This window comes from Ambystoma mexicanum, chromosome 1q (assembly GCF_040938575.1).
Source record: "Ambystoma mexicanum isolate Mex_15411 chromosome 1q, UKY_AmexF1_1, whole genome shotgun sequence".
Taxonomy (NCBI): Eukaryota; Metazoa; Chordata; class Amphibia; order Caudata; family Ambystomatidae; genus Ambystoma; species Ambystoma mexicanum.
Window position 1 is genome coordinate 1,059,304,208 of NC_090922.1, and position 27,336 is coordinate 1,059,331,543.

At 49.2% G+C, this 27,336-nt stretch overlaps 1 protein-coding gene across 1 annotated transcript in view; it reads left to right on the forward strand.

Annotated features, from left to right (window-relative positions):
* PKN2 (protein kinase N2) overlaps nt 1-27,336 on the forward strand; it is a 1,791,501-nt gene that overhangs the window by 727,454 nt on the left and 1,036,711 nt on the right. Inside the window, exons 7-8 of the mRNA XM_069641740.1 lie at nt 86-271; nt 783-892. Coding sequence (XP_069497841.1) covers nt 86-271; nt 783-892 — 296 coding nt within the window. The remainder of the gene's footprint in view (nt 1-85; nt 272-782; nt 893-27,336) is intronic.

Consider the following 27,336-nt stretch of genomic DNA (forward strand, 5'->3'; position numbering starts at 1 on the left):
TGTCAGGTTTAAATAATTAGTCTGTTCTTATTTAAAATTGATCTTTTGATACCTTAGACATCCTTTTATTTTCTCTTTTTAACAGGTACTCTGGAAGTCAGGCTAATGGGCTGTCGAGACATTATGGATACTGTCCCCGGTCGATCAAAAGCCACATCCGCTACACTTCCTGGTTTGAGTCCTAGTGAATCCCGTTCCTCCTTCATGAGTCGAACAAATAAGAATAAAAGCGGAAGCAGTCGAAATCTTCTAAAGGCTGATGATTTTTCAAGTTTGTAACCTTATTAGAATTTGTGGTTCTTAAACGTCCAACTAGTTCTGATTGTTGAATGCTATCCATTTATTATGTTCTTAAATTGAAATAATCTTGTTAAATTATTTATGGTTGGGCTGCGAGAATGGTTGGTGTATTTTTTATTGGATTCTGCAATTTATATGAGCTTGCTTGATTTGCCTAACTGCGTAGAGCCGATTTTGAATGCTACTAAGGAATCCCCGACTAGGGAATGCTGTGTGTTGAATGAGGATTCCATTCTGTAGAGGGTATCCCCCTAGGTGAAGGAATTGACAACCTTACAGGGTTAAACACAGAAACTGTACAGCAATGTTAGATTGGGTAAAAAAAAAGGGCATTAAGTGTTGCTGCTCGTCAATTATATGTGACTTGAAGTGACAGGATTTCTTTTTTAGCATGTTAGTTGTTGCATGTCTCAGCAATGGTACTTCTGGTTAGACTTAATCCTCTTATGCTTTTAATATGAATCTGTATGCTTTTCTTGCAGATGAAGTGTGTGCTGTTTTGAAGCTTGACAATACTGTGGTTGATCAAACCAACTGGAAACCTATTTCTAACCAGTCATGGGATCAGAAGTTTACACTGGAACTAGACAGGGTGAGAAAAGAATTATATAGTTCATGTTCTCATCAGTATGTTTCCTTTACTCCTCTTTTCATTTTAGTTTTAATATTTGACATTTACAATTTCTTCCCATTGTTTGGTCATTTTTAACATAAAAACAGATTTTTGCTTTTCATTTTACTTTTTTTAAACCCCACTATGCTTGTATTCCTTTAGAAAATGCAACATTTTAGATCTATCATTTTGTGAGCACTATGCATAGCAAATGCACAACATCCCTCAAAGCTAAATATTAAGAATATCTGTGTACATTTTTGTATTTTGTGTAAAGCCCAGCTTGGGACTGGTTGTTCCCACCAGCCAAAAGGAAGGAGTTGTCCTCGTCGGAGCTCCTTTGTCACTTAGAAAACGGGGTCAGGACAGCAGTGGCCGCTTCAGGGTCTTGCAAAGGTCTGTAGGCGTCTTTGGTAGTCTTCAGTTACTTCAGAGCCCAGTGTTGGACTTGCTTTTCACTCCAGAAGCCTCACCTTTTATACAGTTTCAGCACACACTCCTCTGCAATCTCTCTCAGCATTTTACAGGAAGGGGCGTTTGGCTGTCCAGTGAGGACAGCCAGACCCCCTGTGGGAGCTGGTCCTATTCAGGCACTCTCGCAGACAAAGGACGGGGGTGGAAGACTCCTCCCCCACTTTCTGCCTGCCCAGTCACTCTGGACCCTAGGCAGGGATACCAAGGGGTTACCACCAAAGGCAAAACGCACGCACTGACTCCCCCCCGCCACCTCCCCCCTCACTCCCAGAATGGTAGAAAAAGGGCTAACAAAGAACAACCACGCTAGTAATGGTGACAAAAGAAGGGAGGCCCCAAGTTGGTTCTTGGGTGCCCCTATTGTACACTACCAGAGCTATGGACATAGCCTGCGGTATGGAAATGACACAATAGTTGGTGGAACACGTCCACTGCCACTAGCCATACCTAGAAGATTGTCTATGTAATTAAAGAGTCACAGGAGTAGAGAGAAGGGGGATACTGAGTATCCCTTTGGTAGTCCATTGAATGTGATATGGGCCAATCTGACTACATTTTTGGGAGGGATACTAAGCTGCAGTTACTCGAGGATATAGAAAAAGAATCTTAAAGGAGGACCCCAAGGGTCCCCAGCAAGACTGCCCATAAGGAGCTGTGTGCTGCGGTAGTAAAAATACAGATGCCTTTAAGAGCTATGGAGCAGACAGACTGCATAGTACAGGTAGAATACAAAGAAAAGAGTTCCAAAAGACAGAGCCCACAAGAATGAATGAGTGGAAAAGGCTCCACTTATTCAGGATTGAAGGAAAAGGGTCCAGAAGGCTAGCAAAAAGTGCTGGGGGGGGGGTCTCATTAGGAGAGGGGATGAAGCGTAAAAGTGATAAATCTCCCTAACAGAAGCCCGCAGAGTTCATGGTTGCTAGCCAGGTCTGTATGTCTGGGTGTTCGGTGTTGGTGAGGAGTAGGGATTCGGTCTTGGAGGGGTTGAGCTTCAGTTATACACTGGACATCAAGACTGGATCAGTGAGAGGCAGGTCTTGAGCCTATGGATGTCCTTGATGGAGTCGCTCTTGAGGTATAGCTGTGCCATCCACATATTGGTGGATGTGTTGTGTGGCTAGGAAGGCTCCCAGCGGCTCCATTTATAGATTCAAGTTCACTGGGGAGAGGATGGAACCCTCTGGGACTCCACTCCACAGGTGATGGGTAGCATTGACGATCTAGAGCAGCCATCTAAATAAATTGCTTAAAATTGCTGAGGTAGGACTTGAACCAGCGCAGGAAAAGCATGCTGATTCCCATGCGCCGATTTAGGGTGTCTGTAAGTGCCCGGTGGTCTACTGTGTCCAAAGCGGCCGAGAGTTTGAGTAGAACCAGGAGGCAGTGGTGGCAGTCGAGGATGTTGAGGGAGTCGTCAACCACCTCTATGGTTGCTGTCCCAGTGCTTCATCTGGGTCTGAATCTGGATTGGTAGGTTTAGAGGAGATTGTTGATGTCGAAGTGTTGCTGCTGTTGTGCAGCTACCGCTTTCTTGATGATCTTACCTAGGAAGGGAAGGTGGGTGATGGGGGGGATCCTAGGCAGTCGTGATCCAGAGTAGGTTTCTTTAGTAGAGGGAGGGTTTGTCCTATTTTTAGGGTCGACCGATTCAGTTCGGGAGTTGATGATCCCCAGCTTTGTTAGAGCTTGTGCGGGGAGGTTCTTGAGCATGGGTGCTGGGAGGATGTCTGTATACGATGTGGCTTTGAGGGTGGCTAGGGTTTCTACCAGGTGCTCTGTCGAGAGTGTCTTGAATGTTGTCCAGGGTGTGGAGAGACAGGTCTGTGGATGCAGAGCTGGCGTCTGTGCTGGCGAATTCTGCTGACTTTGTTGATGAAGGTGTTGATGGCAGTATTTTTTTATTTTTTGTTGATGGAATGTGTTATGGCAGGGTTGGTAAGCGGGTTGACGCTGCAGTGCTTGACCACTTTGAAAAGGGCTCTGCTTTTATTGGCTTCAGTTCTGGTATTCTGATAAAAGGATGGCTTTGCTGTGTTTCGTTTTCCGCCGGTTGCTCAGAGTTCCTGGAGCGTCAGGTTGGATGCAGTCCTAGAGCGGCGCCAGGTTTTCTCTGGTTTCCTCATGACCCTTTTGCTAAGGTGGACGACTTGGGTGTGTGTACCAGGGTACTGACAGTTTCGGTTTGCAGGTGCTTTTTTTCAGAGGCGCGTGTCGGCGATGAAGGCTGAGAGGGTGGCATTGAATGCTTCCAGTAGAGTCGAAGTTCGGTTGCAGGTGTTAAGTCCATGTAAGGTGTAGGTTGGCGGGGTCTTCTGTGAGGGCTTCCACAAGGAAGTTCTTGAAGGACCTGAAGGTTTGTCCGCTGGGGGTCTCCTGGGAGTGCTTGACTGGGGTGGTGTGCAGGATATTGAAAGGCACGCCTAGGTAGTTGGACCAGTCAAGCAGGATAGAAGAGCTGCAGTGGCGGGGAAGACAATGCATGATTAGGTGGAGGATGTTGCCTTTCTCGTTTGTTGGGTCTTTCGCATGCTGTGTGAGGATCAGGGTGTCAAGGACTGAGGAGAGCTTCCTTTGTCGGTTTGTTGCCTGGGTGGTTGTAGTCACTTAAGTAAATGTTTGCGTGCGTGAGGGACATGGTGGTGACCAGGTCGATGAAGTCTCTGGTGAAGGCAGTGTTTGGTATGGGTGGTCTGTAGATTAGATGGTGTGAGAACCCTGAGGGCCTCCTCACATCTACCCCCCTTGGATCCTCTTCACAGGTGGCCAGGGAAAGTGATCTCTGCCTCCCAGGGTCAGGATCCAAAAGCGAAGTGAGGGAGGATCACCTTGGTGGAGGATCCTTGGGTATTGGGAGTGAGATGTTCTCAGGCGAGACACAGTATTCAGTAGTTCCTTTCCAGGAGGAGTCCTCTATTTCAGAGGCAATTGTAGGATATTGTTCCCCATTTCTCAAGGACTTGGAGAGTAATGGAAGATCTAACCAGTCCAGACGCACCAGAAAGAGGGTGAAGAGGATTAAGGGTAAGATGGGCAAGACATGGCATTTTCCTTTTTCTATTGACAAACCAACACTGCCTCAACCTTCCTGGGCTGTTATAAGCTAGTTCCCCCCCTTATTTCTCCACATAGGACACTTGACAGTACTGAGAGGTAGAAGAGGCAAATAAGAAAAATGAAGACTACCCTCTTTTACCACTCTGGTACTAGGACGATGTCTGTTAAGAATTGTGAAGGTCAGGCATATACCTTTGATTGTGGTCAGGCAGGGCTAATTGGTCACTCCCACCTGCAGCCTGTCAAGGGGCTGCAGGTGTATAAAAGGAGACCAGACCAGCAGCAAAAAGTAAGACGGAAACATCGGGAACAGCAGCAGGGATGCTGGTGCAAGCAGCAGGGGACCTTACTAGAGAAGCGCGCAGAGAAGCGGAGGTCTGCAGAGTGAGGCGGTCTATGGAAGCGTGGTATGGGAGCTGGGGCTTCGTGAAGCAGATGGAACGTTGTGAAGGGAGCCGTGTGTAGAGGCTGTCCTTTTTCCTTGTTTTCAAGATGCTTGTTCCCATTTGTGAGAAGGCTGACACAGTTGTGCCCGAGGGGCAGGAATTGACATGAAAAGCAGAAGGCTGTATTATCTGTGTTGCTGGGAAGGCTGTGAACGCGACCAGTGAGTGTCTAACAATTGAGAAACCCGGTGTACGAGCGTTTGAACTGTTTCTCTTCAAGGAAAACGTTGCATCAGTGGTTGCATGGTTAAGGAAACATGTTTTTGAAAGTCTCTGCTGCGCATTTCACGTAAAGCAAACTAAAGGAATATTAAACAGTGGGTTGAATTGAAAATGTGTTAGGCGTACCACCCACTTCCATTCAATGCCGAACTGAATTAAAACCTTATAAATAATCAGAACTGTTATATATTGATGTTTGGAAGTGAATAAAACTTTAAATTTAATAAAACCACTATATGTTGAAATCTAAAATGAACGAAAAGGAAAACCATTGTATGCTGATTTCTAAAGTGAATGGAACTTTAACATTGAACCAAAGAGAGGCATAATTAATGCCACATTGTGTGAAAACAAAAAATTACAGAACATTACATTGAAAGCAGAATTAATTGGAACTCTGAAAGTTTATTTCAACAGTTAAAATATTCACATGAGAAACAAGTCATAAAAAGAGGACACAAGTGATATGATAGTTTATTTATATAGCGCCTATACACAATATGTTTCAAAGTGCTTCAAGGCATGGTAGGGAACAAGGAAAAATACAGTGACATTCTTACAGGCCATGAACAGTAAGGATATGAAATGAACTATCGTACTCGGCCTGACGGCATTTCAGATAGGGCGGGGGAGAGTGGGAAGAAATGGAAACAGACAGGCGACTACTGTACTAGGCATGACGACATTTCTGGCAGGGCTGGAGAAAAACAAAATGTGAGGAAGACGGGTGCAGAAACGGAGGAACAAAACAAGCGACTACTGTACTAGGCCTGATGACATTTCTGGTAGAGCTGGAGAAAAACAAAAGGCGAAGGAGAGGGGTGCAGAAAGGGAGGGGAGGAACAAAACAAGCGACTATCGTACTAGGCCTGACAACATTTCAGATAGTGCTGGAGGGGGGGAGAGGAACAAGTAAGAGAAGGGGGGACAAAGTGTGACAAAGAACCCAAAGAAGATAACGGATATGTTTGTGATACTGAAACTAAGTCTTTGGGAAGGGAACTCTGAGACTTGAAACATTTGTTGACTTGAGGAAAGAGTCACAAGGTTCTTTTTTGCTGGAACTGTTACTTGGACCTTGGTGAAGGGAACCCTGAGTATTGGTCAAAACTATTTCATCCTGAACTTAATGGTAATTTTGAGACTTTTGTTGGAACGGTTTTATACTTGGGGAAGAAAGCTGAAAGTATGCTGCAATTTAGAAGAAGCTCAGAACTTTGTGTTGGGCACTGTTTCTTTTGGTTGCTGACATCCCTACACATTGTATAGATTAGTTGTGAGTGTTAGGCAGAAACCTGTGCAGTTCCCTTAGGGACCACTGCAAAAGATTTAAGACTACAGGTGTTAGCAGTAAACCCACTTGGTAACAGTCTGTACCACCCAGATTTACCTGGTAGCTGTGGCTGAGCAGTCAGACTTCCCTCAAGAAGAGTTAGGCAGTATGCAAAGTATATTCAATAGGCACTCAGATACAATAATACAAGCAAACACTGACCAGAGCTTTGATATCAAAGTATATACTTATTTATTTATAAACACACAGTTGAAACACTCCAGCACTCTTATTGTAAGATATTCTAAACACAGTTACTATTATGATCTATACACCCCTTTTTCCCTTATTAGAAAATCACAGTAAGACACCACTTATTTTCATACAGAGGTGAGCGCTTAACTAGATTGCACTCTACTAAGGTTGTGAAAAAGGGAGGGAAAAAGACAGAATATGCAGGGTTACACCGCTCTACGATTCAGGAACACTATTAGCAAGGCAGAGAGCAAAAAGTCACTGGTGAGCCAAAGTCCAAAGGCTGGGCCAACTCTTAGAGAGAGCAGGGCACGAATGCGCCCAAGATCACAGTTACACTAGGCTTAGAAAGTCTTGCAGAGGGTTCAGAAAAGAGTTTAGAGAGGCTTAGGAAAGTTTAGCCAAGGTCTCCCAGGTTCGAAAGCCGGGGGCTAAATCTACCCCGTACAGTCGGTTGCAAGGGAAGCCAGGCGGGACACGGTACCTTAAGTGGGAAGGATCCTCCAGCGGTGGCAGTTGTTCCTGGTAGTGGTTGCAAGTTGCGTCGTCGTCCAGGGGAAGAGGAGATCTCGACGTGGAGGAAAGATGCAGGTCGTTGCACTACCAGGGCAGAAACCAGCCGCTGAGTTTTCCGGTAAAAGGTGGTACCTTTATCTCGCGGTCGTGGTAAAACGTGGTATCCTGGTTGCCGGGGTGCTTAGCACGGGCAAGGCGGCCACGAGATACGTCGGGAAAGCGAAAAGACGGTGAAATTGGTCATCCCCACCAGTCAAAGGAAGAAGATTCTCCGGCGGGAGATCTCTGTCGTTGGGAAAAGTGGTGAGACGGTCCAGCAGGGCTCCACCAGTCGTGGTGTTGTGGCAGGTCGGCTCAGCTTCTCCCTCGTCGGATTCTTAGGTCCTGTGGCGACTTCTGAAGTTCCAGTCCCCAAAGCCCTGCTTTTATGCAGCAAACCCCCATTCACTCAGCCTAGCTGTAACTCAAACATGCTAAGTGGTGAGCCGGCCGGCTCACCCCTTGGGCCGATCAGGACGGAGTGCGACTTGAGTTGCCTAGACAACTCAGTCCAGAGTGCCTAAATTCCCTCCACCCCCCCTAAGTACCCCAGACATAGTGCCACCACTTTGGAGGGCTTCTATGGAGAAGCCCGCCAAAAAGTGGAACAAAGGGCTCGACTTGGGTTGGAGTCACAGAAGAGAACACAAACGCCATTTTAGAATCACGTTTTGGCAAAAAATACCAACCGGAGAATTAATATTAATTAAATAAACCGGCGGTATGTTCGAGGCTACCTTAAATAATTAAATAAAGATAGTAACCTAAAACAATGGGAAATCCCATAGGAAAATATTTGCGGTTGAATATAAAAAGTAGTATCCACTGCCACCAGCCAAAACTCGATCCGGGGGGACGGAGACGTGCCCCCTCGACTAACAGACCCTGGGGCAATCGAATTGCCCCAGCCAGTACGTCCACAATATGATGGTTTGTACTGGTTCTGTTCAGAATTTAAGACTAGTAAAGTCAATGGTGACTTTGCATGCCCTGGGAGACAGTAGTCAGTCCCAGGGTATGGAATCTATACTGAGGGGTCACTATGACACCCCTGTGTTACTGCACGGAGGGTGCTGTGTAACACACATCACAAAAACACATGAAACCCTATGGGGTAAAAGACCCCATAGCCCATTAAACACATCTAGATTCAAAGAAACACACTCAAATCGTGTCCAAGAGTGAGGGTAAAAGAGTCTCACTCTTGGCAGGAGAAAAATAAATAAACCCCAAAAATCCAGCAAAGCTGCTGGGGGACTCACTAGGTTAGGAAATTCAGCCTAAACAGAGAATTCTCCCTAACTGAGGGCAAGAATAGGTTTTGGGCACAGACAAATTCCCAAGTTTAACTCTTTGACTCGGACTTTCCTTAGTTTCATTAGGGTAGGGAAATCCCACCTTAGCATAGAGCAAGTTAGGCCTTCCTAAATCCTGACATTTAAGTTGGTGTTTTATTTTGAATTCTGAATCTGGCTGTCTCTTGCTTAATGATACCTTCACAGATGGAAGGTAACTGTGTCCATCTGGGAGAGCGGGAAGTGGACGGAGAGGACTTCGAAGGAGCCAATGTTGTCGACGTCAAGTCTGGTGCAGGGACAAGAGGTCTTGTGTATAACGGCGAGGCCTGGTCTGTCTTGTTCGGCCAGTCTTTGTTGGATGCTGTAGCTGTCGGGGACAAGGATGTCAAGGAGGTGGGTGTCAGCCAGGTCTTGGTGATGAAGATGGCATCAAGGGTGTGTAGTGATTTCTGCGATTTCTGCTTCATGGGTGATAGGTGAGTGGATGTTGGCGAGCCGCAACTTCCATGAGGTGGTGTTGATGCACGTGAGGCTGATGTGGGTGAGGTTGCTGCATTATGGAGTCCTTGCCTTAGAGAAGGGTCAATGTCGTTGGCGTTGCCTGGTGATGGTGGGGATGGCCTGTAGGGAAAGGGGGAGAAAACACATGTCAGCGCCTGCTTACCTGTTGTCTGAGCAGGGGTTCGGGCCCTGGATCCTCACGGTCCATACAGGAATTGCCCTTGACTTTCCAGATGCCCGGGCAATAGATGCCCTTGATCTAAGAGTTAATAGCAGAAAGGAACAGGCAGAGCTAAGGTGGCTGGGGCTTAGGCCAGGTGACCTAAATCCACTTGCACCTGTTCACCAACTGCAAAAGAAAAGAGGCTGCAGGGCTGCTTATGTAGAGAAAAAGGGCAGCAAAACGGGAAGGGCCAAAACAGTTGATGGTGATTGACAGGTGGGGGGGGCTTAGTCCAGGTGACCTAGATACACTTGCACCTGCTCACCAACTAGTTGGCATCACCCAGTAGGCAGGAGCTAGGGCTGGGGAACCAGGAGTGAATATTCCATGCACCGCAAATCTAACATCCACATGAGATTCATACGTTTTGCCAATTATGTACGACCATTACATTGAAATGTTTACTAGATTTGCTCTTCTTTTAATAACATTTTAAAAGTTAATGCTACGTATGCATGTTTGTAAGACCAAAAGTAGCTCCTGGTGGCTGTTGGTTTCAAGCCAACCACACTCTCCTAGGCTAGAAACAGGAGCTAAATACCTCCCAGCAATTTTAAACCCTCCCTACCCAAAAACTGTGATGATATAACCAACCATTCAGAAGCAAAGTACTAATTCTACAACAAGTCAATAAGGAATGGAATTGGAAGTACCATTCAAGCCCTAGTCAATGACATTCAACCCAACATCCCCGCTCATGAAAAGTTTAAAACCAGTATCTCAACCAATCTCCCAGAAATTGGTTAAACTTGCCTGCAAAGCCAGCTCTCAAATTGTCCCCTGTCCCTAGAATTTTACAAACTGATCCAGAACAAGGAAATACCAGCTTTCTACATTTGGAAATAAATGAACTGCTTGCTCAAAAAGACTGCCTATGTCAGAATTGACTACATTACCTCAGCATTCATACTCCTAGACATCCCAGCAGCCTTTGACACGGTTATCCATATTACATTACATTAGAAGGGTTGTAGTAACCAGACTTGGAATCGTGCGCTACCCACCCCCCACAATTTCAGCTTGAACCCATGTTCCACAAGGATCAACTTTTTCACTGCTCCTCTACAACACCTGTAAAACTCCTTTGGTACCCATCATAAAATCTTATGGGCCTTGCCACCTGTTGCATCTATGTGGTTGACATGTAAATCATATACAAAATGACTGAAAATGGAAATTCCAGCACAATCCTCAGCAACTGCCTCATGCAAATAAATAAGTGATGGCCAACTACCTAAAACTCAACCCTTGCAAAACAGAAATAATAGAAACCTCACCTCTCTCCTGAAACACATTGATCATGGCTGTTACATGGTTTAGGGGAGGTACTCTTTACCAAGGTGATCAGGACCCTAGGCATATTAATTAACCTTTTATAGCGTGCTTAATACCGGAGACCTGACTCTAAGCACAGTACCCAGATTCAAACATGTGTTGCTTCCAAGACAAATACGTTGCCCATGAGCCATCATCCCGGCCCATATTAACGGACAATGGTCTCTCGCTCGAACCCCAAATCAATGCAACAGTCAACTACACTACTCTCTATACTCTATCTAGCAGATTATGCCCTGCCGCCTCTTCAGACACAGAGTGCTAGACAGTCTCTCCCTGATTCATTCAAGAATAGACAGCATTTAAATTGGCTTGCTGGACTACCTCACAAAGATACTTCAACAAATCCAAAACACAATTAGCCCTACTCAGACTCGGCCGAGAACACAACACCAACTCTCAAAGCACTTCACTGTCAATTAAAAGGTGTTTCCAGTTCAAAGCCCTCTGCATCACCCACAGAACATGTGAATGTCAAGGAGCACAATTCCTCCAAAAAAAAATCTCACTTTACCAACCAGAGACTAAAGATCGAGAAACGACATACTATTGAAAACCAGAAGATTTTGCAAAGACACAGAAGGTGCGCCTTTTCCATTGTGTTGGCCGAACACTGAAACACACTACCAAAGAAAATCTGCACCCTCAAGCTCTAAAAACCAGGCTTTTCAGTGCATTACAGAGCAAAAGTTTAACCTACACTCATCAAGCAGTGGACAATATACTTCTCAATAGTTTGACTTTCATGCGCCTACACGACCTAAGGGAATACCATACCGGCTACGCACCGTCCGGCTAGAGCACACTGCATGACACACAGGGAAACTCTTACACAGCCCTCTCTACCTTCAATCTCTCCATCACTAACACCCTTGACACTCTTGCCCCTGCCATGAGGGTCCGACTGAAGCCTCCCAAAAAGTGCAACTCTTGGTATGATTCCGATCTGGCTACACTTTATCGAAAGTGTAGGACAGCGGAGAGCAAATGGAATTCATCTGGCGTACCCTCTGACAAACTGGCCTGCCGCCTCCTTCTAAGGCAATATCGACTCTGTATCCACACCAAGAAAAAGTCTTTATTCAAGCCAAAGTCTCCACGGCATCTAACAACACGGACACTTATCAAAGTCTGCAAGGAACTGGCCAATCCTACAGCAGCAGCCTTATCTGTCCCACCCACCCACCTAGGACCTTTGCTCGACCCTGGCTGCACACTTCAATGTAAAAACTCAAAACATCCTTGGCACCTCCACCACTTCTTTCACTCCCGTCACACCTGATGAGTTTGCCAGGTAAGTCCGGTCTATGAAGGCTTCGTCCAAACAGGTGGACTCCTGCCCCTCCAAAATCATTAAGGACAACATTGACTCTCTCGCTCCAGCCTTGCAATCTTTTTCCAACTTCTCTTAAGCACTCCTTTGTGCACCCTCTGCTTAAGAAACCCTCTGCCGACTTTTCCATTCCAGCAAATTACCACCCTATCTCTATTACCCCATTCCTGGGGAAAACTCCTGGAGAAGCTGGCTATCTCTCAGCTCACCCTCCACACTGAAACTGCTGATTGCATCCACGATAATCGGTCTGGCTTTAGAGCATCCAGAGGCACGGAAACTACTCTCCTGAACACTCGTGACGACCAGTTCCCAAACCTTGACACTAACACTCCCTCTGTCCTCGTTCTTCTCAAACTCTCCTCTGCCTTTGACGTGGTAAACCACAACATCCTGATCGCATGTCTCTGTGACATCCTGGGAATCACAGGTCAAGCTCTGGTGTGGTTAACCTCCTTCCTCTCAGACTGCCCATTCCAGGTGAAACTTGGGTCCTTTCTCTCTTCTATCACTATCTCAACCTGTGGCGTACACCAGGGCTCCAACCTCTCCCCCTGGTTCTTCAATGTCTACATAGCTGCTTTGGCACGTGTGATTGCCACTTTCATCTCTAACTTGCAGTGTTATGTGGATGACACGCAACTCTCCTTCAGGCTACCTTCGGCCACCTCCTCTACCTCGCTCATATCTGACTGTCTACAATTGAGTCTTGGTATGCTGCGAACAACCTCTGCCTCAACGTCAGTAAGAGTGAGATTGTCTGCATTGGTACTCCTGCTCCCGCTTTCCCACCATCACTCTGGCCGGCCTCCCTTAGTCCTGTGCCCGCACCCACGTGTGAGGTGAAAAACCTTGGTCATCTTCGACTCCACTCTTTACTTCTCTTCTCACATTTCAGACATCTCCCAAGAAGTCCAATTACCAGCTGCACCTCCTCAGAGGTACTCTTAATTTTCTCACCTTCCCCCAGCGTCTCACTGTCTCCAGAGCCCTGGGTCTCTCAAGGCTGGACTACTGCAACAGCTTCTTTCTTAATGTCCCTGCCTCTGCCCTTCGCCCCCTTCAACTCATCCAGAACAGAACCGCAAGACTTATCCTTGGCCTCAAGCCCAGGGACTGCATCTCGCGGGCGCTGAAATCTCTTCACTGGCTCCACGTGGCTGCAAGGATCAAGTTCAAGACCCTCTGCATTGTCCACCAGGCTTTCTGGGGCCTGGGTCCTACCCATCTGCAATGATGCCTTCCTAAATAGTCTTTCCCGAGCTGCCCGCTCCTCTACCTCCAACCTTCTGCAATTGAGCCAGTTCTCCAAGAAGAGATTTGGAGGGAGATCATTATACTTTGCAGCGGCCTCCCTGCCTCTCTGTCTTGTGCCTGATCTCCTTAAGTTCGGTAACTCCTTAAGACATTCCCTCTTCTCTTCCTTCTCTCCCTCTACATGCCTATACTATCTCTCGGCTCTATTCCCTCCCTCATTTTCCGTACAGCTTGCTGACTGGCCGCCTGGTGTACCTCAGAGTCTCAGGTCCCTGACAACCCCGCCAGTTTTCTTGCACTTGCCTCTGGCCCTTACACTTCGCCTCATCACTGTACTTGGTCAATGACTCAAGAGAGTGGCATCTCTCTGCACTTACTCCAGTCAATACTGACGTTTACCTCTACCCCCCTGCACTTGTCCCCCCCTCTCCAATACCCCCGTAACCATCTGTGCACTTGCGTTATCCGAATGTACCATGCCTGAAGATCTGTCTGTTCTTGTTCTCCTCCTGTCTTCTCTCCCTGCATGGTGATGCCTTAAGGCACTTGGAAAAACTGCAGAATTGTCATCCGATATATTTGCTGTTACCTTTACTGTTAAATGTATTTGCCATTGTTTCAGAATTTCAAGGGCTCTGAACGACTGTTGTTTTTTCCCCTGTACCCTGGCTTTGTGTATAGGCGCTACACAAATAAAAAATAAATAAATACAAATAAACTAGATCGACTAAGTACTCACATTAAGGCCTGGTGAAAACTGTAAGTGCACACCTTCATTGTCTCCCAGGGTACCTAAACCTCAACACAGGACATCTTCACTCTTCACTCATCGATCATTGCAGCCAACCACCTCTTAAAATAATGAGTCGCCTGGACAGGCTAATTGGCAGCAGAGGAGGCGGGACCCAGAGAGTCCAGAGATTCCTTTGTGGTTAAGTCAAAGGCATTAATGAGTTGGAGATGGTGGTACCAGAACTTGATCAGCGATTTCCATACATGACAAGTGTAGACCCTTTAGAGAAACCAGTGGTCTTCAAGTAAAGATGAGAAGACTAGATATACAGCGTAAGGACAAGTTCAAGATGGTCACACTTTATCAGATCTTCAGGCCCTCCAACTCCAGGATTGGATGGTGTCATTGGACCTTCAGGGTGCTTGTTTTCATATGCCAATCCATCTCTAGCACAGAAAATACCTGAGGTTCACTGTTGGCGGTTCTCATCAGTTTTGAGTTCTGCCGTTCGGGTTGACCAACGCTCTGAGGGTTTTCACCAAACTGATAGCGGTAGTGGCAGCGAGTCTCGGGAGAGGGGGATTCACGTCTACCCCTACCTGGATGATTGGCTGATCAGGGCGTGTTCTCCCGAGCAAGTCCTGCATCATATCAGTATGATTTGCATTTTTCTGGTGCGTGAGGCCCGCCTGAGAATGAGATCCCTACAATGGTCCCAGTTCTCGGGAAACATGTTCCGATCTAATTCAGGATACAAGCAGGGTCGCGCAGGATCTTGTGGTGGGCCTGCAAGGACAATATTCTGAAGGGAGAACATTTTTGGCAACCATGGCCTTAGATGACTGTAGTGGTGGACCTTCACTCACTGGGTGGGAACCCACACCAACGATCTGACAGCCAGCGGCCGTTGGTTTCCATCAGAGTCCAAACTACATATCAATCTTTTGGAGCTGAGGGCAATCAGACTTGCGCTGAAGGCCTTTCTGCCCTCTGTATGGGGAAAGAATGTCCTGATAATGACGGACAACACAGTGGCCATGTACTAACTCAACAAGGGAGTAGGTGTAGGGTCACTACCACTGTGCAGAGAGGCAATTCAGCTCTGGTTCTGGGCAAGAACCAGATGGAATCTCTAACGGCATTTCATCTAGTCTGTGAAGAGAACACGGCGATGACTCTGAGCAGGCAGAGCATAGTCTCCCACGAGTGGGAATTGGCTTAGGAAGTCCTTCAAGAGATCTTCACCCTTTGGTGAACTCCTCAAGTGGGTCTGTTTGCGACCACTGTCAACCGGAAGTGCAAACTGTACTGCTCCAGGGAATTTCCCCCAAGAGGAGCTCTAGGAGACGCGTTCATAGAGGACTGGGAGTTTCCACTCCTGTAAGCATTTCCTCCAGTCCCCGTTATTACTCACGTGATCAGGCGGTTAAGAAAGTACAGGAAACCCATTATCCCAATCGCCCCGGATTGGGCCAGGAGCATGTGGAACCTGGACCTTCTGGACATGTCCATCTGCCCTCCAATACCTTCCACAAAGCGAGGACCTTCTCTCACAAGAGGTGGGTTGGGTTCTCCATCCACAGGTCAAGACACTCGGCCTTCACGCATAGTTTCTGAGTGACTGAGATGCAAGGATTGGGACCTCCCAGATGACGTAATGGAGATTTTGCTTTTGTCCAGAAGGCCATTAACAAAATCCTTGTACCGTTGCTACAAGTTCTGCAGCTGGTGCAAAGACAAGAATGTAGACCCTTTTCTGTTTAAGACACCGCAGGTGTTACCCTGTCTACTATTCGAGGGGATTGGGTCCTCCAACGTATTCCATACCTATGACAGGTAATCACCACAGCTGTGCTGCTTCGGAAACTTTTTTCGGCGTCTGCGTCCTGCGTCAATGCGCCGTCGTCGAGGACCTCCTCCGACGTCATCCGATGTGATAAGTAGGACGCACGACGCCCGTAGCCTCCATTCTGTTTTTTCCGCAAAGGTGTTCGCTTCGTGAATCTCAGTACACCTTGACTCGTTGGAGTTGCTGTTTTCTTTCTCGGTTCGTTGAACCTGTTCGGTTTGTTTGTGGCGTTGTCTTTTTCATCTTCGACCCCGCGTCCGGGCTTCAAGAACTGCGGGGACTGTGGGTCCAAGATGTCGGTCACGGACTCGCACAACGCCTGCCTCTGGTGCCTCGGGGAGGCCCACGATACGGACGACTGTGTCGACTGCCAGTCGCTCACTGCAAAGGCCTTGCGAGAATGCAAGAAGAAACTGTCGGTAGGTCGGGTGTCTAAGCCCCGGAAGTCGAGGTCTGCGGGGCTTTCGACCGATGACTCGAGGGGTGACTCCGTGTCGTCGTCGGAAGTCCGGTGGGTCTCCTTCCAGGAGTCGGTCTCGCCACTCCTCTGCCTATTCTAGGCATTCCAGGAAGCGCCGGCATAGGTCGCCTTCCCTGTCCTCTTCCGAGGACTCCACCCGTCGGCGGGTCGCTTATCCCTCCATGCAAGCGACACCGGAGGAATGGGCTTCCTTCGGGAAGCAGATGCTAGCGATTCTGGAATCGCAGGGCACCGGTCCGTCTGCGCCTCCGAGTGGGGTCGGTCGGCACCGGTCGAGAGACACCGCCCATACGCCTTCGGGCTCGGGTGGTCGGCACGGCTCGCGGGAGAGGTCCCGCTCGGACAAGGGTAGCCGTTCTCGCCATGCCCGTTTCAGGTCCCGGTCCTCGACGCCCTCAAGACCGAGTGATCCTGTGCCGTCTTCGAAGATGTCGACGCCTGTGGCGCCGAGGTCGTCGACGATTACTCTCGAGGTTCCGTCTTCGAGGGGGTCGTCGGCACCCAGGCTGTCGAGAGACACGCTCAGAGCTCCGGCTTCGAGGACTGTGTCGACGCCGCCGATGCTGGAGGCGTTGCAGCTGACGTCGACGCCGATTAGTTCGACGTCGACGCCTTTTCTGTCGACGCCGACTCGCTCTGCGCCCTCAACGCCTTTTCTGTCGGCGCTGCTTTGCTCGGCGCCCTCAATGCCTTTCGGGGCGGTGGTGTCGGAGGGGCCCCGTGGCACGGGTATTGCCCCTAAAAAGGCTATGGCTAAGGTCTGGCACTGCTTTGGTCCGCAGGTGTCTTCCTCTCCCCGCCTGGAGTACATTTCAGAGGGTGATGACTGCTCTGATGGCGGTCTGGTTCCGGTTACGGTTCCAGATGAACTTCTCTCGGGCCATAGTCAGTTTGATGACCTGAGGCAGTCGCTGCATGATGCCAGTGGATTGGACACCTCTCCGGAGGTGGAGTTTTGTCGGCCGGAGCCTGGCACTGATGCCTATTCGTCATATCGGCGCCTTATGTCTCGGGTTACCGAGTACTTAGGTTGGTCGGCTCCTCCAGGGGAGTTTGTTCAGGATGATCTCACGGACATCCTTGATCTCGGTCCACCCACTGACCCGGTTTTGCCTTTTCATATGGTTTTGCAGAAAAGGGTGGCGGCGGCTTGGACTGCTACGGAGAGTCTCCCGGCAGTGGGCAAGTCTTTGTCGCGAAAATACCGTCCAGCCAGTAGCGACCCCTGCTACTTGTCTAGGCACCCCACCCCGGAGAGTTTGGTGGTGCAGGCGGCTACGGCCCCGGCCAAGCAGATGTCGTATCCTACCATCCCTCCGGATAGGGACGACAAACGTTTTGACGGCTGGGCGAAGAAAGTGTTTTCTTCTGGTGGTATGGCGCTGCAGGCGGCCAACTCCATTTGTGCCTTGTCTCGTTTCACACACACTCTGTGGAACTGTGTTGCGTTAGCGGCTGAACATATTCCCGAAGGGGACGAACGGGATGGTTTCCTTGCTATGGTCCAGGATGGTAAGGATGCCATGTGTGAGTCCGTTCAGTCGGGTTTGGACTTAGCTGAATGCGTCAGTAGGTCCATGGCGGCGAGCACCGTAATGTGCAGGTTTGCGTGGTTGAGGAAGTCTGGGTTCGCTCCTGATGTGCAGTCCCGGCTCCTCAACATGCCCTTTGACAGTGAAGACCTTTTTGGCAGCAAGGCTGACGAGAGCCTTGAGAGGTTGCAGACCTCCAAAGCTGCAGCGAAGTCGTTTGGCGCTGCAGTTCGACAACCTCCGCCTTTTCGTCCTAGGGGACAGCAATGGAGGGGAGGTTCCTTTCGCTATTACTCGTCCTTCAGTAAATCGAGAGGAGCTAGCAGTCAAAGAGGCCATCGTAAGAGTGCCAGAGGTGGAAACAAAGGTACTCGAGGTGCCAAGGCCGCTCGGGCAGATGCCTCTTTGCCCTCAGGCAACGCCGCAGCCGCTACCACTCAGTCATGAGGCCAGGTCCCATGGTTCGCCGGTTGGTGGAAGGCTGGCGCAGCATCTTGTAGAGTGGCAAGCCATTACTTCAGATGTGTGGGTTCTGGAGATCATAACCCACGGCTACTGTCTTCCTTTTCGGCAGAGGCCTCACGGCAATCAACCAGGGAACCTCTCTTTGAAGAGTCTGGATTCGCTCCTTGCGCAGGAAATTCAAGCCCTGCTGAAGAAAGGCGCCATAGAACTGGTGCCTGTAGCGGAGAGGAACAAGGGATAGTATTCCCCTTATTTTTTTATTTCAAAGAAAGATGGGGGACTGATACCCATCATGGACTTGCGCGGTTTGAACAAACTCCTCAGGAAGGACAAGTTCAAGATGGTGACTTTCTCAAGTCCTCCAGGCCCTTCAACTTCAGGTTAGTGTCTCTCGACCTCAAGGATGCTTACTTCCATGTGCCGATCCATCCCAAGCACAAGAAGTACCTGAGGTTCGCGGTTGGTGACTCGCACTTTCAGTTTCGGGTCCTGCCGTTCGGATTGACCTCCGCCCCGAGGGTTTTCACTAAGCTCATGGTGGTGGTGGCAGCGCATCTCAGGAAACGGGGGATTCACGTCTACCCCTACCTGAACGATTGGTTGATCAGGGGGAGCTCTCCCGAGCAAGTCCTGGATCATCTGTCCGTCACCTGCCACTCCCTTCACAGGCTGGGCTTCTCCCTCAATTTAAAGAAGTCCCATTTGACACCAACGCAGCGGCTCCAGTAAATCGGAGCAGTGCTCGACACGTCCCTGGGGCAGTGTTTTCCTCCTCAGGTGAGGGCTCTTCAAATTCAGCAGATGGTGCACAAGTTCCAGTTTGCCCAGACTCTCCCAGCGTCCGAGTTCTTGAGACTGCTCGGCCTCATGGCGTCCTGCATTCTTTTGGTGCCAGAGGCTCGCCTGCGGATGAGATCTTTGCAGTGGGCACTCAAGATGCAATGGTCTCAGTCCTCTGGCAGGATGTCGGACCCGGTTCAGGTGCCGCCCTCGGTCGCCCAGGACCTTCTGTGGTGGGCCGTCGAAGGCAACTTGATGAAGGGGGCTCTGTTTTGGCTTCCATGGCCGGAGGTGACAATCGTGACGGATGCATCCCTCACGGGATGGGGAGCTCATGCCAACGAGCTGACAGTCAGCGGTCGTTGGTCTCTGTCGGAGTTCAGACTCCATATCAATCTGTTGGAGCTGAGGGCCGTCAGGCTAGCCCTGAAGGCTTTTCTGCCGACTGTGCGAGGAAAGAATGTCCTGATCCTGACGGACAACACAGTGGCCATGCACTACCTCAACAAAAGGGGGGGGGGCAGGGTCACTTCCTCTGTGCAGGGAGGCGATGCAGCTCGAGTTCTGGGCCATCCAGCAGGAAGTTTCGATCTCAGCAGTTCATCTGGCCGGAGACGAAAACGTGACGGCGGACGCTCTGAGCAGGCAGAGCACGATCTCTCACGAGTGGGAGTTGGCTCAGGAGATTCTCCTGGAGATCTTCGCCCTTTGGGGGACCCCTCAAGTGGATCTCTTTGCCTCCAGTGTCAACCGGAAGTGCGAGTGTTTCTGCTCGCGGGAATTTCCTCCAAAAGGAGCCTTAGGAGACGCGTTCGTGGTGGAGTGGTCATTCCCACTGCTGTACGCGTTTCCTCCAGTCCCCGTCATCCCGCAAGTGCTGCGGAGGTTACGGAAGTTCGGTTCCTGGATGATCCTCATTGCTCCGGCGTGGGCTCGGAGGACGTGGTACCTGGACCTTCTCGACTTGTCCATCTGTCCTCCATGTCGTCTTCCCTACCGAGACGATCTGCTCTCACGGGAGGGGGGGGTCAGGTTCTCCATCCAGAAGTCAAATCCCTCAACCTTCACGCTTGGCTTCTGAAAGGTTGAGGTATAAGGATTGGGACCTCCCTGAAGACGTGATGGAGGTGTTGCTCTCGGCCCGACGGCCAGCAACAAAGTCTCTGTACCGTTGCCGTTGGCGTAAGTTCTGCGACTGGTGCAGAGCTCAGAATGTGGATCCTTTTGCATGCGACATCCCCATGGTTCTGTCCTTTTTACTTTCTTTGGCCCACAGGGGGCTTGCAAGTGGGTACCATTAAAGGTTACCTGGCGGCGCTGTCCATCTTTAAGCGCTCGTCTGAAGAGTGTTCCTACTTTAAAATCCCTTTAATTTCACAGTTTCTGAAAGTGCTCACTAATGTGTTCCCTCCGTCACCTTTCCTGGTGCCCGGTTGGGATTTAAACCTTGTTCTTAAGTTTCTTATGGGTGCTCCGTTTGAGCCTTTACATTCTTGCCCTTTGAGGCTGTTAACTCTGAAAACTGTGTTTTTAGTTGCGGTTACTTCCGCTCGCAGAGTGAGTGAGTTACAGGCACTTTCAGTTAAGCCACCCTTCACTGTATTTCACAAGGACAGGGTTGTCCTTAGAGTTCGTCCTTCTTTTCTTCCGAATGTGGTTTCGGAATTTCATTTGAGCCAGAAGGTTGTTCTTCCGGCTTTCTATCCTCCTCCACATCCTGGTAAGGAAGAGGAGAGGCTCCATAGGCTTGATCCTAGGAGAGCTTTAAGCTTTTATGTTTCACGCATGTCCCGGGTCAGAGTGGACGATCAACTCTTTATTTGTTACGCTGGAAAGCGTTTGGGACAAGCTGTGACGAAACAGACTTTGTCTCGCTGGATTATTTTGGCCATCTCGGAGTGTTACCGCTTGGCGGGTAGGGACCCACCGGCTGGCTTCTGGGCCCTTTCTACCAGGTGTATGGCTGCATCTACTGCCCTGCAGAGGGGTGTTCCTATTTGCAACATCTGTGATACAGCCACCTGGGCTTCAGTACATACATTTGTACGTCACTATTCCCTCGATTCCATCCAAGGACAGGATCTGCTATTTGATTGGCAATTCTAAATTTTGATTTTAAATTCTGTCCCTCCTCCTTGCTCTGGTACTGCTTTGGGAGTCTGTCATAGATATGGAATTCGTCGGAGGACCCAATCCCCTAGAAGAACAAGTTACTTTCTTACCTGGTAACGTTCTTTCGATGGGATGGTCCGACGACGTATTCCATATCGCTCCCTCCCTACCTTCCCCGCTGCAGAATTTCTTTTGCGATTGCAACTTAAGTTCCGCAAGGCTTTGTGTCTGACTGGCAGTAGACTAATGTCACAAGTTCTGGTGGAAAAAACTGCAACTGAGTGTCATGATGCCTACCTCCAAGGAGCCGAGTCCGACCCAGCAACCTCAGAGGCAGGCATCATTCCCCCCAGGGAAGTGCCAGCGGGCCCAAGCTGGGGCCCTTTGGACATAGTCCTGGCACCTTAGGCGCCAGGCTCATGTTGGACCCCTGTCCTGGCGCCTTAGGCGCCAGGCTCATAAAGCTAGACATGTGTTCAAGTGATTCAATGTGCACTTACCTGATGCAGACCATGCTGCTACATCCAGGCCCTCTTGAGGCCTGAATGGAACTACTTTACCTGTGGGACTAATTTCCACCTGGGTGTGGTCGGGGAAGGATACATACCTGATCGGTGGAAGGATACATACCTGGAACTTCTTCCAAAGCTATTTAAACCACGCCCGATCAGCAACTCTTGCTTCGCGTTGTTCTGCTCCTCGCAGCTGGACGCTCACCGTGTCAGCTCCTGCACCTGGAGGACGCCTGTCAGCATCCTGGGTCACCTGCAAAGGGAGATAAGAGAGAATTGGAGAGAAAGAAGACCTTACCTGCTAAAGCTGTATCACGGAGACATCACACCGACGATCCTGAAAGGGAAGACATCATTTTTAAAAGCATTTCGTTTCGATCGCTGCAGCGCTGCATTTCACTCACCTTTCCTGGGCACCTCCATCTTCAGCAGCGATCATCCGGATCCGCAGCCACTTCCCAGTGCCTAGAAAGAAAAAGACAAGAACACAAGGTGAGAGAAGGAAGGGAATAGGAAAAGCTCAGTTTCCTTCTAAGACTTACCTGTTGGGTCATTCCCATTTCATTTCGGGTCCTGCCGCTTCCTGGCATTCCGGACCCCGGCCCCTATGGGGAAAAAAGACAGACATTGAATGAGCGAATGCAAAGACATTACCCGAACGCTCATCCAGAACTTACCTGTCATTTATTGGAACTGCACGTTTCACTTCGGGTCGGCGCCATATCTCCGGCATTCCGAACCCCGGCCCCTAAGGGGAAAAAGACATAAGCGTTAGCGCTTGCTGCAATAAGACAATGAACATTATTATTAAGCTTGAACTTGCAACAGAACTCTTACAGCGCCTTACCTGAATAGTCAAGTTTATTTGAACTTCCATCAAACCTCAATCCAGTGAAGTAACTGGGTTTCAACGCGCCCCTGCATCAGAAGCAGGATGGAGAACTCATCCTTCCAGACCCTAAGGTGAGACTTCACGGGGAATCGTGGAAGGGTATCGTGGAGGGTTGGAAGGAAGTGGGAGGCTTGAGCATTATTCCGTCAGTAGGTAATACTCCCTTTTCACGCACAGGGGAATATTCCTACGAGCCAGAGAAGCCAGAGTAGAAGGGCCCTACCTGTCCATCTTCAGAGTCCTGTGCTTCACCATTGAAGAAGCATCAGCACTCGAAGCCAGACCTGCACCTCCGTGGGAATCAGGTGAGCGTGACACTGAGGCTACGGGCGTCGTGCGTCCTACTTATCACATCGGATGACGTCGGAGGAGGTCCTCAACGACTGCGCATCGACGCCATCGACGCAGGACGCAGACGCCGAAAAAAGTTTCCGAAGCAGCAGAGCTGTGGTGATTACCTGTCATAGATATGGAATACGTCGTCGGACCATCCCATCGAAAGAACGTTACCAGGTAAGAAAGTAACTTGTTCTTCTCAGCCAATCTGGGGCTCCAGGTTGGAAATATTAAGGGCTATTTGGCGACGCTATCCATTTTTAAGTGCTCGTCTGAGGAATGTTCATATTTCAAAATTCCACTGGTGACACAATTTCTAAAGGGGCTCACCAATGTTTGCCTCTTCTCCTTTCAGGTTCCAATTTGGCAACTTAATCTGGTACTAAAATTTCGAATGTGTGCATCCTTTGAACATTTTACATTCATGTCCATTAAGGTTAACATTTAAAACCATTCTCTTGGTGGCATTAACTTCAGCCCGTAGAGTGAGTGAATTGCAAGCACTTTCTTCCAAGCCACCTTTTACTATCTTCCATACGGATAGGGTTGTTCTGAGGGTTAAACCTTCATTTTCACCCAACATCATTTCTGATTTTCATGTATGGCTGTGCATTGTTTTACCCACTTTCTATCCTCCACCTCCTCCTGGCAAGGAGGAGGAGTGATTACATAGACTGTCTCCACGCAGAGCTCTGAGCATTTACATATCCAGGCTATCTTATCTAAACTTAGTATTGACGATCAGCTTTTTATAGGCTATACGGGTCACAATCTGGGTCAGGCTGTTCCGAAACAGACCTTATCCAGGTGGACAATTCGAGCCCATTCAGAGTGGTACAGACTGGTGGGCAAGGATCCTCCGGAAGGATTAAGGGCCCATTCCACCAGGGGCATGGCTACCTCTACAGCCCTACAAAGGGGTGTACCAATCAATTATTTGAGACAGCAATGTGGTCTACTATCCACACGTTCACAAAATATTACTGCCTTGAGTCTTGCCTCGGTCAGGATGGAAGCTTTGGGAAAGCTGTCCTCCATTCAATTCATGAATATCATTAAAAACTAAATTCTTGTTCCCTCCACTAAAACAAACATTGCTTTGCGAGTTTATCAAAGATGAGGAATACATGGGAGGACACAATCCATGTGAAGAACAAGTTGCGTACCCCTGGTAATGCCTTTCGACTGGATGGTCCTCCCACGTATTTCTCATCGCCCTCCCAACCTACCCCACTGGAGAATTTCCCATGCTATTTTTGTTCCTTCAAGGTTGAGTACTGTTAAATCGGTGGTTATGTGGTGAGTTTCTACTGTAAGAAAAACGGAACAGAAGCCAACGGGTGCTGCGTGTGCTATATATGCCTTCAATGACGAAATCCTCGAGACAGAGTCCCTCGGGGGACATAGTTGACTGCATCGACACACAGCGCCCTCTGCTGAATATTTTTTCCAAAGCACCTGAAGCTGGAGATCCTATATCAAAGATTAGGAAAACGTGGGAGGAACATCCTGTCGAAAGAACGTTACCAGGGGTAAGTAACTTGTTCTTCTGGGGCGATGCCCTACGCATTCGCAAAGTGTTAGAAGAGCTTCATTTACTCTCATTTACCTGTCTGGCCCCATATGGAGATGGAGCGTTACCACGATCTGCTTGCTCCCACTGAGCTCTAAGTCCATCCACACCAGAGGTAAGCCCTGCTGGGCTAATGCCACCGGCATCCAAGAATGTCTGTCTTCTATTTTTCAAAATCTGAGAGTGCTCTGCAAGTGGAGCAAGATGCAGAGCAGCCCCACACAAGTGCTCATGGTGCACGCCCTGACTGGCCAGGCCAGCAAGATGCGGAGCAGCAGCTCCAGTCCAAAATGGTCACCGCCAATTCCCCCCACCATATGGCACAGAGATGCTGGGTCTCCAACTGGCTACACCACGCTACATATGAGCCTTTTCGAGGGGAGCTGGCCAGCGAAACTTGCTCCCTCCAAAGGCCCCAACCTAAGGCACACGATTCCTGTCCGACCCGTAACAGCCCCTGCTGCATGTTTTTTGCTCCCATACTGTATGCTTTATCGATCTAACCCAGTTCTCCCACGGCTCATACCTCACTTATGACCTTAAATGCACTCCTTTCTTGCCCGCTACTGACCCTCCTAACCTTTACTTTTTACAAGACTTGCAAGGCCAGCATGCTCTTCATAATTCCCTCCAGACAGTGGATACATGAAGTACCTGTCATGATCTCTGCTTCCAAAAGATCAGGACTTGCCCGACTCCCTTGGAAGCAGACCCATAACCCCGGTTCCGAGTGCCAGCCAGTCCCAATTGGGACCTTTTGGACCCTGTCCTGGCGCCAGTGGCACCAGGCTCATAAAGATGCCCAGTCCCAGCGCTGGAAGCGCCGGGCTCATAATGCTTGGGTGGACTTACCTGCAGCAGACCATGCTGCTTACTTACCTGCCAGTTGAACCCCTGATCCTCTTCTGTTTGGGACTACTTTTCCTGTTGGGTGGGGCAGGAGCCACTCCCTAGGTTCAGAACACTGGAACTCCTCTGGAAAGCAGGAACTCTTTTCTTACCTAGGCGTGGCTGTGGAAGGAGACACCTAAGCACTACAGGAGGCTATTTAAACCACACCCGATGGATGAATCTTGCTTTGTGTTATTCTGCATTCTCTGCAGCAGAACGCTCATTGTGTCTTCTGCTTCTGATCCTGGGCCTAAGGGAACAAAGGCTTACCATCCTGGAATCCAGTCTTCAGCAGCACCTGTAAAGACAAAGAAAGAACAGGTTAGCACTACGGTCTTCAGTGGCAGCGCATCTCTTAACTGGTCCATCGGCTGTCACCAACGCCTCGCGCTGCATTCCGGCATCTGAAAGACAAAGGCTTACCTACTCTTCGCATGCTCCGGAGGTCTTCGCACTGCATTCCGGAATCTGAAAGACAAAAGCTTACCAGCTCTTCGCACGCTCCGGAGGCCTTCGGCGCTGCATCCCGCATCTGAAAGACAAAAGAAGGTGCGTTTAAAGACATTGGGCAACTTTATTACTCACGTGCCATTACTCCTTCCCACGCCAACCCAGTGGGTATTCCAGCACCCTTCAGCTTCTCTAAAGCTCCGAACTTGTACCTGCAAGATAAAAGGGACAGTTAGTGTGCATCGTGAAGCAGGCTACAAGCGCTTACTTACGTGCTTCCAGGCGCTTCTATTCCTCACGCGGGTTCGATCCTCAACTCTCATCAGCCCGCCATCGCCGGAACCCTGCAAAACAAGAGATATCATTACAAAAGACTTTTAAGACATTTGAAGTGCCCAGAACTTACCGTTCGTGCAGTTAACGACGGACAGCAATCCTCTGAGGTCAAGAGGCCTGCACCCTTATCCAGTGAAGAAACTGGTTACGGCACCCTGCCCCGAGGCAGATGGAGAGCTCGGCGTTCACTTACCTAAGGTGAGGGCGTTAACCTTTGGGGTTCTACAGGAGAAGAGAAAGGGAAGAGGAGAGAGGCACCCAAAAACCCCAGTTCATTAATCCCATATTTTCTATCTGCAGACATCTTACTCTTCGAGTCAGACATACAGTGCACAGAGGTCCAGCCCAAAGAGCCAACCGTGTGTTACACATCACCTTTGAAGATACGGTATACGCCCAGTCAAGACCGGCGCCTCTGCGGGAATCAGGTGAGCGTTACAGAACCCTAGAACTAGAATGACTCCCATGCAACATACCTCCCCTTTGTCTGTGCTCTGGAAATGCTTGACTTGTTAGTCACACTAGGCCTCCACACCCTCAAAGACCCTTAACAACAACAAAAAAGCCCAACCTTTCTAGGGAATTCCTGTGGCGTCCGCATAATACCATCATGGCAAAAGGTACCCCTAAATACCCCAACCACAACCCCACACACACTTCCACAATTGCGCTTACCCTTGGGTATGTTGGCACCCACCAACCAGTCACTACTTTGACTGCAGCCCACCCCTCAATGACTTTGGAAGGTACTGGTCTGTGCCGTACCACCACACCACCTCTAAAACCTACCGGGCATGTCCCTAACCTCCCACTATTGTGGAAAGAAACTACAGAGAGCTTTCCCCGTAGCCCTTCCCACTCCAACTAAACTACGCCCTAATCAATGCTAGATCCATTCAGGCCCACCTTATAGATATCCATTATCTTATCCCTGCAAATAACCTTGACTTGCTTGCCATTACCGAAACTTGGCTTAATGCCACCTCTGGCCCATGCCTTTCCATTGCAATTCTTCCAAAGTACTCCATCCTGCGCTGTGGCAGAATTGACGCCAGAGGCGGAGGAGTTTTCCTAACCGCAAGGGATTTCCTCTCTAATCCGACATCACCGTAATACAGCTAGACTACTGCAACATACTCTCCCTTAAAATACCTCTCTCACACACCAAGACTATCTCAATGCGCGTAATCTACCATCCACCTGGCCCTATGAATTCCTTCGAAGAGGATCTCTCCCACTTGTTGATCACCAACAT